The 19,064-nt window shown below is 39.4% G+C and overlaps 1 protein-coding gene across 4 annotated transcripts in view; it reads right to left on the reverse strand.

Annotated features, from left to right (window-relative positions):
• Positions 1–19,064, reverse strand: part of PLD5 (phospholipase D family member 5) — a 408,683-nt gene that overhangs the window by 248,311 nt on the left and 141,308 nt on the right. For 2 of the 4 annotated variants that reach the window (XM_035719400.2, XM_035719401.2), the window contains exon 2: positions 11,591–11,727. In XM_035719400.2, coding sequence (XP_035575293.1) covers positions 11,591–11,727 — 137 coding nt within the window. Of the gene's footprint in view, positions 1–11,583; positions 11,728–13,629; positions 13,651–19,064 lie in introns of those variants that run through there. The other 2 variants (XM_035719403.2, XM_035719404.2) reach the window with 2 other exon arrangements.

The raw sequence follows: 19,064 nt of genomic DNA on the forward strand, positions 1-19,064 counted from the left end.
CACTGAAGAAATCAAGTAGTAGTATATCTTACTGATACAGACTCCCTGGAATACAATTTGTACTATCTATGTGAATTTAAAATGCACTTGCCCTTTGACCTAGTAATTTCATTTGTGGAAATTTCAAGTATTCTCCTACATATGCTAAATGTAGACAGGTTAGGCTATTCACTGTGCCACTGTCTATTACAATAACAACAAAGCCTCCAAAGACCATAAATGTCCCTCAAATCAAAAAAGGACTGATAAATTATATTACAGCTATACAATGAACACTATGCAGCCATGGATATACCCACTTTTTGAGTTTATTTATTTCGGCAATTTCTACATCCAATATGGGGCTTGACCTCAGAACCCCAAGATCAAGAACCACACACTCTCCTGACTGAGCCAGCCCGGTGCCCCAGATCTACGTTATTTTAATAGGCAAAGATGTCCAGGAAAAAAAATTGGGGCACAAAAGCAAGATGCAAAACCATGTCTATATGCTGCCATTTGTTAGAAAAAGGGGACAGATACATAGATATACACACTACTTACACACATATGTACAAATTTATACATATATACACATGAATATATAAAATCATATTTCTGGAAGGATACACAAAAATATGTCAGCTGTGTCTCTGGGCAAGGAGTTCCAGGTTCTGTGATGGGAGAGTATTTTATTGTAAGATTCTGCATTTGGAAATTCTTTTGTTATCTGTATATATCAGTTTTTCAGTTGCAAAAACAGTTAATTGTTTAAAGAGGCAAGGGTCTAATGGAATAAATTGGAAATACAGGTGCAATAAAACAAGCAACATTGACTGAGGGAAATCCTAGTTTATGAGCTTTGCAGATTAAATATAAGGCACAAGATCTCCAACCCATGGAGTTTTCTCCCTTGTAGACAAGCAGCACATTTTAATTCATTTATTTTGTGTAAAACTCCATGGGTATGTGCTATTATTGCCACCATCATCTCACAGGTGAAGCAGGCTAAGGTGAAGCCACTGAGCTGGCACAGCAGGTGGCTGAGCTGAGCCACACAGCCAGGTCTCCAGGACGCCAAGCCCGAAGCGTGCACTTGGGTATCACACAAACACTACCCTTGACCTCCACTGCCTGGCGAGGGCCGGGGTTCCGAGATCTCCCCATGACTTGATGTGGTTTCAACAAACTACAATTTCTATTTTAGTAAAACAGAAACTCACAAGGCTCTGGTTTAAATGAAACAATGACACTTCTGGCCCTGGATGCTATCTGTCTTCGTGAGTAGGACTCAGAAAATAAGTGGCTGACATAACACCTCCCTTGGTAAGACACTTTGCTATCCTGCATGCGAACACTGACTTACTTCACGACAGCATGGAAGAACTGTTAATTTTAAAACGAGATAGTGAGGCTTCATTGATGTGCTAGCTCTGCTGAAGGGGCAAGAGTGAGGCGGCCCCAGTCCTCAGAGGCTAAGTTCAGTGCTTCAGACGCATCACCACAGCAAGCATGAGTCAAATCTGAAAACCAGCTTCAGATTCCAAATTTCACTGCACAATCTTATAGTGCTTGCAGTCACGTCTTTCAGGCTCACCCTTCTAGGTTTTTCCTCTGAAACATGACCCCGTTCTTAAACATTGCATTCCCAATCTGTAAGTTGCCCTAAATATAAAAAGTTCTATGACTCTGGAAGCTGAATTCTAGTCAATTCTTGAACAGATTTTTCTGGCAGTTTCTTTCTTTCTTTCTTTCTTTCTTTCTTTCTTTCTTTCTTTCTTTCTTTCTTTCTTTGTTTTTTTTTTTTTCTTTTGGCAGTTTCTCTAATTGAAAGTTCTGATTCCAAAGTTTTTCCAGCTACAGGTCTATAAGCAAAGTACATGAAGGTCCACCAAGCATCTCTACCTACGTTTTCTTTTTATTCTTCTCCCTACTACTTCACAGTCAATGTTTCTCTCGCCTCAGGTAATGACTGGCTCTTCATGACTCCCCGTGGGAGGGACAGCTGTGTTTTCTGTCCCCAATGCTATTCACAATTCTCAAATATGGCTGTGCCTACGAGGGTTCAGTGAACTCTTTGAAAAATATATATCACATTCAAATAATCTTCTTGGAGAACAAACCTGGCAACAGGAAATGTCAACATCATTAATCATATATTAAGCTTCATTATAATTAAAACCTTGAAATAATTAGCTTCGGCTTCTTCTCCAAGTGGTAATTATAGACCATCAGCAAGTATCACACTCTCTCAAGTGTCTTCCTTTAAATATTAGATGTCAAAGATAAAAGATTATTTTAAAAATAATCTTTGAGATTTTAGGCATGGGCATATAAATGACACTTTCAGGGTGTTGGGCTATCAGATCTCCCATGATTCAAGAAATCTGCATTTTTATTTGATTCAGTGGTCAAACTAAGATGTGACCATGGGCTATTCCGTTTGAGAATAGAATGCAGAAGAACAAAAATATCTGTATTTAAAAGTCTGAGGACTTCTATTTTCCTTCATTTAAAATTAAGCATTTATCTTGCATTCCCATTTATTATTAGTTTGTTTATTTAGTGCTAGTTAGAAAAAAATTATATTAGATTATTCTATTATTTTAGCAATTCTCCAGGTTTCTTCTTCTAACTCATTTCCATGTGATGGTCTTTAAGTACATGTGTATAAACTTCCATCTCTCCTTTCATAATCCTTAGTTAATTCCCCCAAGCAAATTGCACCATGGAGGGATAATAAATTAATCTAGATAATACATACTATCTCAATGAGCAGTATTACTCCTGTACTTTCTACTTGTGTTTACATGGAAATCATTGTCCATTAAAAAAGAGTACCTGCTCAGTCTTGATGTCTGAGCTACTGTCTAAGATGCAAAAGAGAAAAACAGATGGGGTCCCAGGTTCTAAGGGGGTTTTTGATCTAGGGAAGGAGACAGTGGAGAGACAGAACTGCTGGTGACACCAACAGAAGGCCTAAGCTGCCATTACAGAAATGAAATGGTCTCATAGTTTTGGAAAGCAGGCAAAGGAATTAAGAAATCAAAGCAGGTGGGGTACTCTGTCCAGGTCCCTAGGAGAAGGTGGTTGCCCTGATAATGAGTAGAGGTTCAATACATAAAGCAAGTAACATGCAGTGAGCACGTGAGACCAAGCAGTGTTCTAGGTGCTCTACATTAACAATGTATTGGTAGAAAGAGCTGGGCCAGTTGGTAAACAAGGAGAAAGGATGAGAAAAGAAAGAAACCATGGGACTTGGGTATGAAAGGTGGAGGTAAAATATAAGGAATGGATTAGAAATTGCCAGGGGGAGAGTGGGAAAAGAGAAAGATTTGAATAACTCATATTAAGTACTGCCTCGTCACAGAAGTGGGCAGTGCAAAGGGTATGAGCAGCTGAATACACAAATGATCAACAGCCAGACCATATATCTAAGAACCAGGACTCTGCCCCGCAACCTGCAGCAACCTGACCAAGATGCCAACCTCTCACCTATGGCAAGAAGCCCAGAAGTCAGCCTGCTATAAGTCAGACCTGCAGAAAGGCAAGCCATTATCTCCAGTTACAACCCAGAACACCAAACAATAACTTCTGTAACCAAAATGGCCAGAACAGCTTCCCTAATTTTTTGGAACAGCTTCCCTAATTTTTTGCCTACAACTTAGGACCAACTGGGTCGAGCCATCATGCTCCCCGACCCAATCACACAGGATGCCCTGCTTTGAGTTAGCCCTCCTCTGGTGACTCAGTCAGTTGAGCGTCTGACTCTTGATTTTGGTTTAGGTCATGATCTTAGGATCCTGGGATGGAGTCCAGCATTGGGTTCCCCACTCAGTGTGGAGTCTGCTTGGGGATCTGCTCACTCTCTCTCTCTCTCCCTCTGCTGCTCCCCCTGCTTATGTGCACATGTGCTCTCTCTCCCTCTCTCTCTCAAATAAATAAATCTTAAGAAAAAAAGATTCAGTAAGAAATGGATACCAGCACCATAAAAGGAAGAACACATCAAGAAAATTAGAAAGGAACTAGGTTAATTTTTTGTCCATATGGACAAATTGGGAAAGGATGTAAAACAAAAGTTCTAGATCCAGTTTCTGCCAGTTTCTTCTGCCTTTCATCATTTTTATTGGGTTGGTACATTGGAATTCTATTTGTAGGAAATCTCTTTAGACAGTCAGAAAAGTGCTCAGATATCAAACACTGAAGGCAAAAAATGGACCCTTCTAAATTTGGGAGCAACACTAATTTAAAAATATGGTTTAGTTTGTCAATATAAAGCATGACAGATCAAAATTAATACACATAAAGGGAAAAATTAGTAAGAAAAGGATGGAAAATGGATTACAAGGTCTTCATTTCTTTGGAGCAAAGTACGATAAAACTTCAAAGGGGCTGAAAACACCTGCATGAACTCATGCCCCTTCATAAAAATAACAACAACCAACATTTACTGAGCATTTATTACATAACAGATGCTACTATATGAAAGGCACTTACATTAACATATTTAGTACTTACAGAAACCTTTCAAGTAAGACTTGTCTTTATTGTACAGATGAAAAAAAAAGTAATACAATAAAAATCAAGAAACTTGCTCAAGATTGCAATCTCCTAAGTGGTAAAGCCAGACTAGAACCCAGGTAATTTGGTCCCATGGTCCATGTTCTCGTGTCTATAAATATAAAAGGGAGGGAAAGGAAGAGGGATATTGCTCAGTCATAAAGGTAATTTAAAGAACCTTTCTTGGTTTCAATTTATCTACCACCAACACCCTTTTGGGAAAATCTAATGACACCCTAGAACTTAGATTCTGGTTTTTAATATAAATTCTTCATGAAAAGGATGCAGAACTCATTGGACAGTAGATAATAGCATGTCCCAAAGCAAGAAAATTCAAAACGGGGCCAAAACAGCTTGTTGTTGCCAGAAAGCAAGGCTGCTCTGAGAGATATCTGGAATGATGTCAAAAAATACAAAAGACAGATCCCACTGGCCAAGTAATGACAATTTGGGCATTAAAAGGGAAAACAATGATTAAAGCAAGTTGAGTCTGTGAAGACAGCTCTAAGGCCATGATACTCAAAGAGGAAGGACAAAACGCTAGGTTATTGCCAATGCACAGAGGTCTCTCAATACTGTATTCTAGAAATGTCATATATTAATGGACTAAATTACAGATGCTCTACACTGGAGCTGCAACTGGGTTATTAGTATAGATACATCTATAAAGGTTGTTTATCATTTTAAATAGGAAAATAATGGATCAGAAGAAGAAATTCATAAAACAAAGTATATGAAAAATATAGAGAGGTCAGTGGTTTTTTGTTTTTGGTTTTTTTTTTTTTTTTTTTTTTTTTTGGAATAAAGAGAGAGAGCGAGCATGGGGGGGAGAGGAAAAGGAAAAAAGAGAATCCCGAGGTTCCATGCCCAGCATAGAGCCTGAAGCAGAGCTCAATCTCACTACCCTGAGATCAAGACCTGAGCCAAGATCAAGAGTTGGAACTTAACTGAGCCATCCAGGAGGCCCTAGAAGTTAGCTTTTTAATAGAAAAATTGAAAAATTAGAAAGCAGATATGAAGTGGATATGTGGAGAGGTGGTATATTACAAAGTGAGTCTGGCTCTTGCTATATACTTTCTGTAGTGGTCTAGTCCATCTTTATTGGTGCACCACTATGGTAATTTATACATTGGTTGACCCAGGCTCAAATATTTCATGGATCCCATTCTGTGCAGACCCAAGTCTATTCACTTTATTTATTTATTTTTTTAATTTTATTTTTTCACTTGAGAGAGAAAGAGCAAGCATGCACAAGCAGGCAGCAGGGGTAGAGGAAGATGGACAAGCAAACTCCCCACTGAGCAGGGAGCCCAATGTGGGGCTTGATCCCAGGACCCTGAGATCATGATCTGAGCCAAAGGCAGACACTTAACCAATTGAGCCACCTAGGTACCCCTCCCTATTCACTTTAGAATGAAGAAAGATCTCTGGGTTTAGGAACAGTGGGAATCATGTATGCAGACTTCATTGGTCTATTCCCTCAAGCTTCAGACCAAGTAGGCATAAGCTAAAATGTATATGCAGATTTGTAGGCAAGAGTAGGCCCAACCAGGACAGTAGCCACATAGACATGGGGCTGATTCAGAAGGGGAAGAGGCAAGTGTGAGGAGGTCCAGAAGCAGTGGCAGCCATATCTACTGTGACAGGATAAGTGGCAAGTGTCCATCAACATGATTAGAAGATAATGATGACCCACCTCAAATTTTATGGATATGTAGTTGTTAAATGCTAGTTTGCAGACATTAGCTGGCATATTGTTTATAGAAATTAGGCCTGAGGTGCAGGAGGAGCAGGGTGTGGACTGGTTCTATGTGTATTTATCAGAGAGGTGTGATAAAAAGAAGCCCTCTTCCAGTAAGTGTGTAATGGTTCTCTACTACACAGGGCAATAACAACCCACAACAATGGATGAAAGGTGAGAGAGATACAAAACAAAACAGAGGCCTCTCATCTGAAAGGGTAGCCAGTGCACACGGAAGTAGGTGTTCTGCAGGAATAGCAGCTGGACATAAGTTCCAGTGTCCCTACTAGTCCCTGGGGATGTGATGTGTGGAAAACCACACAGTGCACTTACCTCTTACAAGAATAGTATAAGATGATAATCGGAGGCACCAGTGGATCATAAGATAGCCAAGCCACAGAACATATGTGATCTCCACTGGCAGGTTAAGCCATTCTTGACTATGCAGTGGTGCTCCCAAGCTCACTGAGATGCAGTTTGCAGCAGAAACTAGAAAATTTGCCCTTCACCCCCATAAGTAAGTCAAGTGACATGGAGGTTCATATTTATAGAGACTGAATCAGCAATTAAACACACGGGAAAATGATGGAAACTACCCTGAAATTTGGTACAAAGAGGCAAAGAAATAGGCCAAAGTAGTCATTTACTGAGGTCAAAGATCTGGTTTCCTGGCATAACAAGTAAGGTCAGTTAAAAAGCATTTGGGAAGATAAGAGCAGTTGTTAATTCATAGATTCATGTGGAAAATTATGAAAATCAAGAGTGTCACTATCATTAGTACAGTATTTTAGAGGCAAAGTAACAAAAGGGACATAAAACAATGTCAGAAAATATAAAGAAGACATTTTTTATATGGAAATACATTTTTTTTAAGAAAGACATAAAAGTTTGGGAAACACTGAGTGGACAATATGATTCTGAGTATTAATCTAGCAGAAGGTAGAAAGGCATCTTGGCTAGTTAGTAGAGTTAAGATGAATTAAAGCAGTGTACAGATGACACTTGAACAATGTGGGGGTTAGGGGCACTGAACTTTGTGCAGTCAAAATTCCACATACAACTTTTGACCCCTCCAAAACTTAACTACTCCTAGCCTGCTGTTGAGCAGAAGCCTTACCAATAATGTCAACAGTGGATTAACACACATTTTGTATGTTCCATGTAATATTTATTGTATCCTTACAATAAAGTAAGCTAGAGAAAAGGAAATTTTATTAAGAAAATCATCAGGAAGAGAAAATACATTTACAGGACTGTACTGATTTTATAAAAAAAAATCTGCATTAACGGTGGACCCATGCAGTTCGGACCTGCGTTGCTCAAGGGGGCAGCTGTACTTAGGAAAGGCTGCTGCGGATGAGATCTTGGGGAGAGGCTGTCAAAACAGCGAGAAGGAAATGCCCTGACGAGCTAGGATGTCACGCACTCTTCCAACTTTCAGGAGCAAGGAGAGCTGCAAACACAGAGGGAGCTTAATTACAAAGCAGCAAGATCTCAACAAAGGATGCAGTGTGCAGGCAGTGTTCTCACGATAATGCCACCAGGAGAAAAGCCTAAAGAGGAAACCAGCAGCCAGGGAAATAAATGGTACTTGGAAGGGAAGCATCATGTGATCCTGTTAGTGTGGCCCTGGGCTAGAGCCTGGGGATCTCTGGGCCAGTATGAGGAGGAGGTCAGGAGAGGAAGAGGTGGACTTTTGTGCAGAGGAGCTAAGTTGTGACTGGCACGCTTCCTAGAGCTTCTGCAGGAGGCAGCGTCCCCCCAACCCGTTTGCCTCAGTGCCAGCGTACTCAGTGGGTGCATCTCCACATTGCCCCTCCTTTCTCACACTAGGGGCATCCCTGCTGTGTGTCTAGGAGGACCCAAGACTAAAGCACAGTGCAACTCCCTCTCCTCTGCAGGTTGTTCCAGCACTAGAGCAGCGAATGAGGATGGGGGTGGATAGAACCAGGAGTCAACCAGCGGAAGAACCAGCAATGTGGTTGAGGCCAGAGATCCGAGGAGGCCAGCTAAGACTTGAAGATACTGCAGCCACCATCGTGGACACACTGGCCATGGTCTGGCAGAGGAGAAGAAGAAAATGAAAACAAAAGGGGTTGGTATAAGAAGAGGTTCAGGGAACTAGGAGATCAGATATGCGAATGGACAATGGTCAGACTGTGTCTATAAAAACCAGACTCTGCCCCACCAGCTGCGGCCACCTGACCAAGACACCAACCTCCCACCTACAATAACCAGCCTGGGAAGCCAGCCTACAGAATATCCGGCTTGTAGAAAGGCCATTTCTATCAACAATCCAAGACATCAATCATTAACTTCTGTAGCCTTGTGCTCCAAATGGCCATGACTTGATTATTAACTACCAGCTTCCCTAATTTTTGTTCCCACTTCCAACTCAGGACCAAGCAGAGAAAGCCAAACATGTACCTCTTAACCAAGAACAGAGGATGCCTCGATTCCAGAAGCTGGCCAGCCTCCAGTTTTCCCCTGCCAACAGCCCCCACAGGACACACCTGAAGGCTTCTCGTTTCCCCTCTAGAATGTACTCTGGGCCCTCTACTTGTCTTTGAGTCTCTGCCAGAAGTGATGGTGGCTGGCTGCTTTGCCATAGCCAGCCCTAAATAAACAGTATCTGTTCTCCTGTGGTTGTTTTCCCTTCACTTCCCCAGAACCACCGAGTACACTCAGGATAGAGCAGATTCAGGATAAGTGAGGATTCTGGAGGAACAGGAAGTTGGTTGTGAAGAGGGAAGGGGATTTCTGACACGCTGGAAGGACGGAGAAAGGGTTTGTATTGACATATTGCTTGTGATGAGTTTCCTGCTGCTTTCTTAGGGGGTATGCAATTTACCAAAAAAGCCCTGTGAGACAGATTTCTTTTAATCTACCACCTTTAAGAGAAACAAAATTAAAACTGCCTTCAAAATAGTGGGATCCATCTTTTTACAGTACCAGGCTACGCCCCCAAGTGCCCTCTGACATTGCCCCTGTGCTCCTGACCACAGCACCTTGTTGCCTCAACTGTCTCTTATTAACTGTGCTGCAGGTCCTCCTTCAGTGCTGCCGTGCTCTGTAAACAGGTATGGAATGGGATAATGAAATGAATATCTTGTCCAAATTTACAGAGTTGTAAGTAGTATAATGTAGTTTTGAATCCAGATCTTTCTGGTTTCAAATTCTATGGTCTTTGACTGAAGGAGGCTTACTTGGAAGTACAACAGTGAAATGGACATCAAATTTATTGACTTGGGGTGGTCAAAACAATAGGCTATAGTGTTGGGAAGTAAATTTTAGTTACTAAGCATGATGGCAAGGGATAGGGTGGACAGTCGGAGGTTGTCAGCCAGGGACAAGAGAAGGTGGGAGAGAGTCCCAGAATTAGCAGGTGATGTTGCCTATACCATGGAGTGATTGGACAACGTAAGAAAGTTCCAACAAGTTAAAATGAGAACTACTGGGAGCAGATGGTGGGCAGTGGGTTGTCTGATTGGAGACTAGGGCTGGACTGGACACAAGGAATTATCACTACTCAACCTTCGTCCTGTGAGCTAGAGAGAGGAGACAGAGCAGAAGCTTCTCAGGATGAGGTTGGAGGGGCTGAAGGCTCTGGAAAACATGGCTGTGTGGAGGGGGATCCTGGTAATCAGGCAGTGGTTCCAGCTACCCAGGGGAAAGGCAGCCGGGGAATGATGGGTCATTAGAAGAATATGTTCCAGGTTGAGGGAGGAGCAGTGAGTCATCAGGATTGAATTATTGATTGAGATGGAGAAATAAGTAGACGCACATTCTGGTGTATGAGCTTGAAGTAAAAATCAGATTAAATTATAGCTTCTTGCAAGTGAAAAGAGGAATAGTTCTAAGGCTCCGTTTTTTTGTTGAAAACTACACATACCTGCTAATGTGTGTTAAAAGGTCCTGCATATTTTGTCTTACAGAAGTTGTTACCATTTGCCCTTTATAAACCTGCTTTCTAGGTGCTGGGGTTTGCCATTTCAAGAACTCAGCCAACATCATGACAAAGTGGGCTGACAGGGGGCAGAGCCAATCCACAAAACAAGATGAGTCACTGGCCCCTTGTCCACGGATGTTTCTATCCCTCGTGTCATAGGATTCTCAGAAAGTACTGGTGCAGGAGTGTTCAGGAGGAAGATGGTGACAATCTATTATCGCCCTATTGCTTTACTTATAGTCTCAACACAATTTTTATCCCAAATTCAGTCTGGGAAGTAAATATAGGGACCCCTTTCAAACAAATTAGAATAAATCTAAAACTGTATGCTACTTTCTCTCTTATAATCTTTGTTCTGCATATAATACTGTTGTCTGGTAACTAGACCACAATGTTCCATTGGTTAACAAATAAACTTCAATTGTCTTTTCCAGACATTTTTTGTGCCACCTATTCACCCTTCAAGGCAAAATCTCCAAGATAAAAACCCACATACACATTACCAAGTTATTGTTGATCCTAAGCTAGAAAAGAGGGGCACTCAGACTAATAACGCTTGCCCCAGGGACAAATTACAATTAAAATTCATCATCAGCTCTATTTCATAACTGTGGTAGTTGTGTGCTCTAACTTCATCTTTGCAGCAACATGTAATAAAAATAGACTTCTTATCTATCTTTCCCCTGCCTTGATGCTTTCCTGTACCCTCTCCATGACCAAAAAAAAAAAAAAAAAAAAAAAAAAAAACAGCTCATGGAAGAGTTGGATAAGGAGATTTAATGGGATAAAACCATGCCCTGATGCCTCTGCCAGTCAGGAATGATCCCAAGGAAATGCTATGTAAGGTAACCAAAGAGACATAATACATAAATATAATGTAACTATTTCTAGGTTAATAACAAACTATGTGCTACATTAAGATAGAGGAGGCACATGTCTTCTTAGAGACATGTTGATTTGTTTAATCCAGAATTTTAAGTTGGAATTTTTCCAGAGATGTATGCTTTTTTAACTTCCATTTAATACAACAACTAGCACAGTGTCCTCTGCCCATCTGGAGTGCTCATTTTCATCAACCTCATCATGGAAACAACCAAAATCTCATTGACAGACAGATGGGTCTCCAGAAATGCAGACTGTACAAAATTTCATTCTGTCCACCATCCCCCTGTATAGAATGTGCCTAAATTGTAAAAAACTGTCATTGAATGAAATCCTTATACATTTTAATTCCCTTGGTCTAGAGAGTCACAGGGAGGTTAGATGATCATGTGTACTCATGGTATTGTTCTACCATCTAGCCTTCTCTTTGGCTTTTCTGCCCGCCCCCTAAAAGAGAAGTTTTGTTTGTTACCTCTTACCGACATTTATTTTGACAATTTTTTTCTGAGAGTCCATCCTCATCCTCTCCCATGATGTCCACAGCAGAAAATATCAATGCAACGAGAATGGCAAAGCAGCACACCAGGGCGAAGATCACAATGCATTTCTGCTGGGACTGTCAAGAGAAAGAAGGAAAAGAAAAGTAAGAAGCAGCTTTTACTTAGAAACCTCAGATGTGACAGCTTTTCAAAATCCTCTAGGAAACAATTACTTTCATCACTGCTAGTGAAGAGCTGCCCTCTGGGTGAAATCCTGAAGCTCATTCCTCAACATAGCCTTCAACCCCCCACTAAGTATGTTAGAACTTGCTCAATAATGCAAGTGCTACATCGAGACTCCTGAACGAGTTCACTCTTCCTCTTTCTCATCAAAAGCAGTCCAGGAGATCTGGAGATCTTCTACAAGATCTACAAAGAGCACTACAAAGTCTGTTAGTGCAAATTAAAAAAGAAACACAGAGGGCTCAATAATGATTCTCTGTCCCCTGTTATTACCACCATCTTCCATGCGCTCAAACTCTGTATCTTCTTGATTTTCCCACCTGGTCTTGCTCTAAGACCTTTATTATGATGGCTTTAGGAGAGATGCCCCTGGCAGGTGAGGATGAGTTCCACACTTTGATCCGAAATTAGGTCTATCAGATGCCAGCCTCTTGGGCATTTAACTGACATCATCCATTTCAAAACCACTGAACACCATAATAACCAACATTCATACTTTCAATATAATTTTCACTTAGAAACACAAGCCAAAGTTCCAGCTACTTATGTCCTTATCTTTAGGACCAAGTGTTGTATTTTGAGACATCCCTGTCTCCAGGGGTTCATGACCACAGATGGCAGAAGATGGAGTCATGGTCACTGGCAGCAGCCATTGCCACCAAAACAAATCATTCTGCCTGTGTTCTATTTATTAGATAAATCTGCATGGGGAAAAGAAGAGAAAGAATAATTTTTAATTTTAATTTTTAAAAGTGTTTCTCAAAGTTTTAGGAATTATATACAGGAAGGGAAAGAGTGATCATTGACCAGATGGCCAGGAGTAATTCCCTTAGTGATGAGATACGTACATGCACACACACACACACACACACACACACACTTCAGAGCTTTGTTGAAACCAGCTGGCTTTGTTTCTCCTACCACCTCCCTTCTCTTTATCTCCACAGACACATAGTCTCCAGAGAACCAAGGAACCTCCCCGGCTCAGGATCCAGTCTATCCAGGAAAAGCCTCAGATAACAAATTCTAGAGAAAGGTGTTGTGGAAATAAAGGTGCTCCCATGACTATGAGTTCAAATTGTTGATTCTTTCTAGAGGCTTTGTTTTCTGACTTTGCTGAGGTATCTCCAGAAAAGCTTGCTCTAAATCCCTTCCTACCTGTCATTGTGTCCTTCTCTTACTCTAAACTCAGGGAGAAATTGGGGGAAACCCCAAGAGAGACACAACCATCGTTCTTTACCCTTAGGCCCCCAGTATCTTTAAGGCATGGGTATGTTTTATTCTTTCCATCCCAAGCAACCTGAATGGGACCTGACAAATAGAAGGTGCCCAAGAAATAATGACTGTGTAAGCAAAGTGAATGAATGAAATGAAAATCACAAGCATGTGGAGTGACATGAAGGTTTTTCGAGACTCAGGTATGGTCTTCCAGAGAATTAGCTTCCTTCAATATTTTGGTGATTGATAATCTTACAGCTTATCCTTGTGTTCACTCTCTGTTTGAGCCAGAGGCATATCCATGGGCTGTATTTACCCACTATATCAAACTCTGCAGAACAGGCTGTGCATTCATCCCCAATTCCTCACTAATTTTTTAAGAAGCAGCATAGTGAACTGGTTGAGGGCACAGACTTTGGGACCAGATTGCTTGGATTCCTCCACAAAGTTATTTAGCCTTTGTGCTTCAGATTCCTGTGTATCAAATGGAGAGGACAGTCATGAAATAAGAGTAACAACTGTCTCATAGGGTTGTGACTGATCATTAAGTTAAATGAGTAAAGCCCTTAGGACAATACCTGGACAGCTGGATGAGTGTTTGCTGTTGTAGTTTATGCACCTCTGAGCTGCCTCAAATATTCTGGAGAAACAAGGTAAAGATATGAATAAGTAAGTAACACACAGGGATGCCTGGGTGGCTCAGTCGGTTTAGCATCTAACTCTTGATTTTAGCTCAGGTCATTATCTCAGAGTCGTGAGATTGAGCCCCGTGTTGGGCTCTGTGCAAGGTGTGGAGTCTGCTTGAGATTCTCTCTCTCTGCCTCTCCCTCATCCCCTCTCTCCCTCTCTAAAAAGAAAAAAGTAAAAGAAAAACCTACAACAAAAACTACATGTGTAAGAGAGAAGCAGAATGATAGAGGCAGAGTAGGAGAGGAAGACATAGAAGAGAAATGTGAGATGAAAGCTGTCTAGGATAAAATTTTTGAGAAATTTTTCTAGCCACCTCAGACGCATTGTAATCACCTAGAGGGCCTGTGAAAACACACATTGAAGGACCCCATTTCCAAAAGTTTTGGTTGAATGGCTGAATTGGTCTGGGATGGGTTCAAAAATGTGCATTTGTAACAAGCTCCGAGGTGACACTGATGCTGCTGTTCCAGGGGCCAGACTCCGAGGAATCAAACTATCACCCATACTAAATCCTGTGATTTTTTAAAGATTTTATTTATTTACTTATTTAGAGAGAGATAAAGGGAGAGAAAAAGAGTGGTGGGAAAGGCGGAGGGGGAAGGGAGAGAACACCCCAAGCAGACTCAGCACTGAACATAGAGCCCAACCCTGAGACCATGACCCAAGCAGAAATCAAGAGTCAGATGCTCAACCAACTGAGCCACCTAGGTGCCCCCTTAGTCCTGCTTAATATATGTCCATCCTTCAAACGCATCTCCTTTATAAGTTCATTTTCTTTTTTTAAAGATTTATTTATTTATTTGAGAGACAGAGAGCACAAGCAGGGGGAGGGACAAACAGAGGGAGAGAAAGAGAATCTTAAGGAGACTTCCTACTGAGCACAGAGCCCAATAATGGGCTGGATCCCAGGACTCTGAGATCATGACCTGAGCCAAAATCAAGAGTCAGATGTTTAACAAAAGACAAGCTTTTACAGTTAAATAAGCCACCCAGGCACCATGATAAATACAACCAATGTGGGAGCTTAGAAATAATTTTAAATAATTTTTTAAATTTTTGAGTGAGTTTTCTCCTACCCTTTACTTCTTATTAATTTTAATGATATTCATTACTTGTATAATCAGAAACTGTTTGCTGTTAACTATTTTGAAAAAAACACAAAATATAAAAAAGAAAATATATCACTCCCAGTCCCACTCAAACAAAACTGCCACTAGCATTTTGTTCTCATTCATTCCTATATATTATGTCTACTGATCTAACTCTCTGAAAATATTGGTATCATGCTTGTACAGTTTTGCATTCTGCTTTTTGCACTTGATCATGCTCTAAGGTCATTAAATATTCTTCTACGGCATAGTTTTAAATTGTTGCATCACATTCCATTGCATGGATATGTCACACATTGAAGGACCCCATTTCCAAAGGTTTATTCCAAGAATAAAGGTTTATTCCTTTATTCCAAGAACTTTTTTTAAAAAGCCACTCATTTAACAACAGAAAATAAACATTCTTGTCATTTTACCCTATTTCCCTATAAATTACTAACAGAAACAAACAAAAAACTTTTGGAGGGGTGTAAAGCAAAGTAATGATAACACATTAATCTAGTCCCAAAGAGACTCTAACAGGACAGTATAATTAAACATTATATAAAAAAAAATCCTTTTTATTTTTAAATAAAATCCTAAAGAATAAATCCTAAAGAAGTTAATACCTAATGCTTCATCCACAACAATATTGATTTGTTTCCCTTTTTTTCTGAATTTTATGATAAAAGTCAGTAAGAGTTCTAGTTAATATGTGTGCTACTGGAAGTACTTTGATATAATAACTCCCATAAATTTCTATTAACTTCTATTCATTTAATTCTATATTATCTTATTCTACTAATATGAAAAATTGACCCAGTTATTTTCATTTTAATTCATCAAAGAAGAGGAATTCAGACTCTGATATTCATTTTTATTTTTTTATTTTTATTTTTTTTTTTTTGATATTCATTTTTAAATGTCCCCTTGAAAGAATTTACTGGAACAATATAAGGTCAGACCACTACTTTCCTTAGTCTCCTTTCTTTTACATTTCATCAAAAATGAAACATTCTGTTCAAATGACAGCCAAAGGGCCTCACAAATGAGACCATATTCCCAGATTACCACGACATTTATTCATTTTCAAATCCTTAACAGATCATTTCAGATCAGTCAGGAATCAATTTGAAACACACTTTTCTGTTTTTATTGAATAGAATAAAAGAACGCAAAGTTTTAAAGAGAACTCATTAACATGATTACATCCTCAACTTCACTAATAAGCTCAACCAATTAAAAGAAAACAAAACTTGAAATGCTATTATCCTGCATCAGTCTATACTTTACACTGGAGATTGTATTGAAACAGTTTTGAAAAGAACCTCTTGCTTGGTCAAGAAATAAATGTAATTATGCTAACACTGAAAATATTTAAATATATCTTTATCAAATACATTTTAGCTTAATACAGAAAAAGAGATGTACAACCTCTAAATGAGAAAGAGTCTTAAATTTGTGACTTGAAAGTATAATGTATTCCAACTTGGGCTTTTATACCATCTGATAAACTCTTAAAAGGAATTTGCACCCATGTGTCTAGGGGTAAAATATATACTTGCAAAAATTAACCATAAATTAAAATTGTTCATATTATTTCTTCATTTATTTGCCATGACAATTTTTAAAACAAAATCATGGTGAAGTCTTAAAAATAACAATTTTTATTTGTGCAGCTTTTAAAACTTACAGAGCTGGAAGTCCTTGTACAATTATTCTCCATGCAAAAGATGTCAAAATTAGGACTCAAAGACATTGGGTTACTGAACTGTCCAATGTGACCCAACGAGCTGGAGACAGTCCAGGGATTTAATTTAGGTCTCTGAGTCTAGTCTCTAGGTCTGTTCTATAGATGCAAACTTCTTCTTTTCTGGTTTAATTTTCTTGACTTCATTTTCTACTTAATATTAGCTATTATTATTGCTATTTATTTTGTTATTTTTATTATTAGTTTTTAGTTAACCAATTCCCATGTGGCCCATTAAAAATGAATGTTGAACATTTATTTGGCTCTAAGCTGTGGAGACAGGGCATTCTTGGACCTTTAGAACTTTCCTATGATTCTAAATGTGTTCCTAGCTTGAGTTCCTAGACATGTTCCCAGAAAAAAATAGGTCACCCAGAAGATTCATAGTAATCTTAGCTGGTGACTTATCAATCTCCTGAATAATGATCACATTCTTGAACCACAGTAGAAAATTTAAACTATACATTACTTAAGGGCTTTGCTTTGAAAATCATTTTAAAAGAATTATCACTTCACTTTCCACATACATTTTGATGTTTCCTGGGGTTCTATTTTAGAATTTTCCTCTCCTTGTTCTGTATCCCTTCCCTGAGAGACTGTAATTTACTCCCAGTCTTCACTGGCTGTGTATACTGAGAACTCCTAAGAGTAAATCAGCAGCTCAGAGTACTTGCTGAGTACCAGATCCACACTGAATGGGTTTCTCTGGAAGAGTCTGCCAATCTAAGTATACCAGTCTAAGTTGTGAAGACAAAATGGGTATTTTAGAAAGGCGAAGTCAACTAGAGCTGACGTAACAGAGTAGTAGAGAGAGGAGACTTGTATAGGGAGAGACTTGTGGAGGGTCTTCAGAGGGTCTTCTGAGTCTTCAGTTAAGTATTGATAAGCGTGTGTATAAAAGGAAATTATCTGAGGTCTGGAAAAAGAACCATCTGAAAGGAGCAGGTGAAAGAATCCCTAGCCAAACACACAGAACCAGGAAGAGCTGGTGTCCCACCATCCAGAGTGGAAAAATCTCAATATATGTGGCATTAACTAATTAGGAGGATGCTGTATCTAGAAAATGAAAATAGAAAAAATGAGCCCTAGACTCAAGGCTGCTCTCTCACCTAAACAAGAGCATAAAAGCAAGCCTTAAAAACCCAAACTGTTCACAAGCAAACCTCAAGAATATTTTTCGATATATGATAATATCCACCACACAGCAAAATCAAAAACACAATGTTCAGCATCCAGTAAAAAATTTCCAGATGGTCAAAGAAATTAAAAAACTACAACTCCAAGTAAGGAGAAAACTCAGTCTACTGAAATCAACTCAGAAAGGAAATGTAGGTGATTGAGTTAGTAGACAGAGATACTAAAACAAATATTATTACTATATTTCACGTGCTTGTGAAAATAAGTATGTTAAAGGAGTTAAAGAAGATATAACAGAGACACCCGGGTGGCTCAGGGGTTGAGCATCTGCCTTCGGCTCAGGGTGTGATCTAGGGGTCCCAGAATCGAGTCCCACATCAGGCTCTCCATAAGGAGCCTGCTTTTCCCTTTGCCTATATCTCTGCATTTCTCTGTGTCTCTCATTAATAAATACATAAATAATTTTTTTAAAGGAAGATAAAACAAAGGGTGCACATCAAAATTCTGGGGATGGGAAATGGATGAGATTAAGAGCATATTAGACACAACAGAAAAAGAGTTTAATGAACTCTATGAAAAACTTGAACAGTATGTCAGTGAGCTATAAGACGACTCCAACAGCCTACTATACATGTTCTTGGAGTCTCCAAAAGAGAAGAAGTTACCAAAAAAATTGAAAAATATAATGGCCAAAAATTATTAAAACTCGTTGAAGATATAATAGAGTCACCTCTGAATGATAAAGGGATAAATTCATCAAAAAGACATAACAAGGGACGCCTGGGTGGCTCAGTGGTTGAGCGTCTGCCTTTGACTCAGGGCATGATCCTGGTCCCAGAATCGAGTCCCACATTGGGCTCCCTGTGAGAAGTCTGCTTCTTCCTCTGCCTATGTCTCTGCCTCTCTCTTTGTGTCTCATGAATAAATAAATAAAATCTTAAAAATAAAAAGACAGAATAATAAACTTTGATGCACCTAATAAGAGAGCTTCAAAATGCATATAAACATAGGCTGATAGAACTGTATAGAGAAATGAACAGATTTTCAACTACTCAGTGATGTCAAAACCCTTCTCCCTTTAATGGATAGAATAAAAAGAGAAGAATTTTAAACTGAATGAAAATAAAAATACAATATATGAAAATACATGAGATGCAGCAGAAGAAATGATTCAGGGAAATATGGACCACTAAATGCATATTGGAAAATACATAAGGTCTTAAATGATCTAAACTTCTACCTTAGAATGTAGAAAGAGAAAAGAGCAAGTAAAACTCAAAATAGGCAGAGGAATGAATAAAAAGAAGAGCTCAATATAAGAGAAAACAGAAAAACAACACACACAAAA

The sequence above is a fragment of the Canis lupus genome, chromosome 7 (genome assembly GCF_003254725.2).
Source record: "Canis lupus dingo isolate Sandy chromosome 7, ASM325472v2, whole genome shotgun sequence".
NCBI lineage: Eukaryota > Metazoa > Chordata > Mammalia > Carnivora > Canidae > Canis > Canis lupus.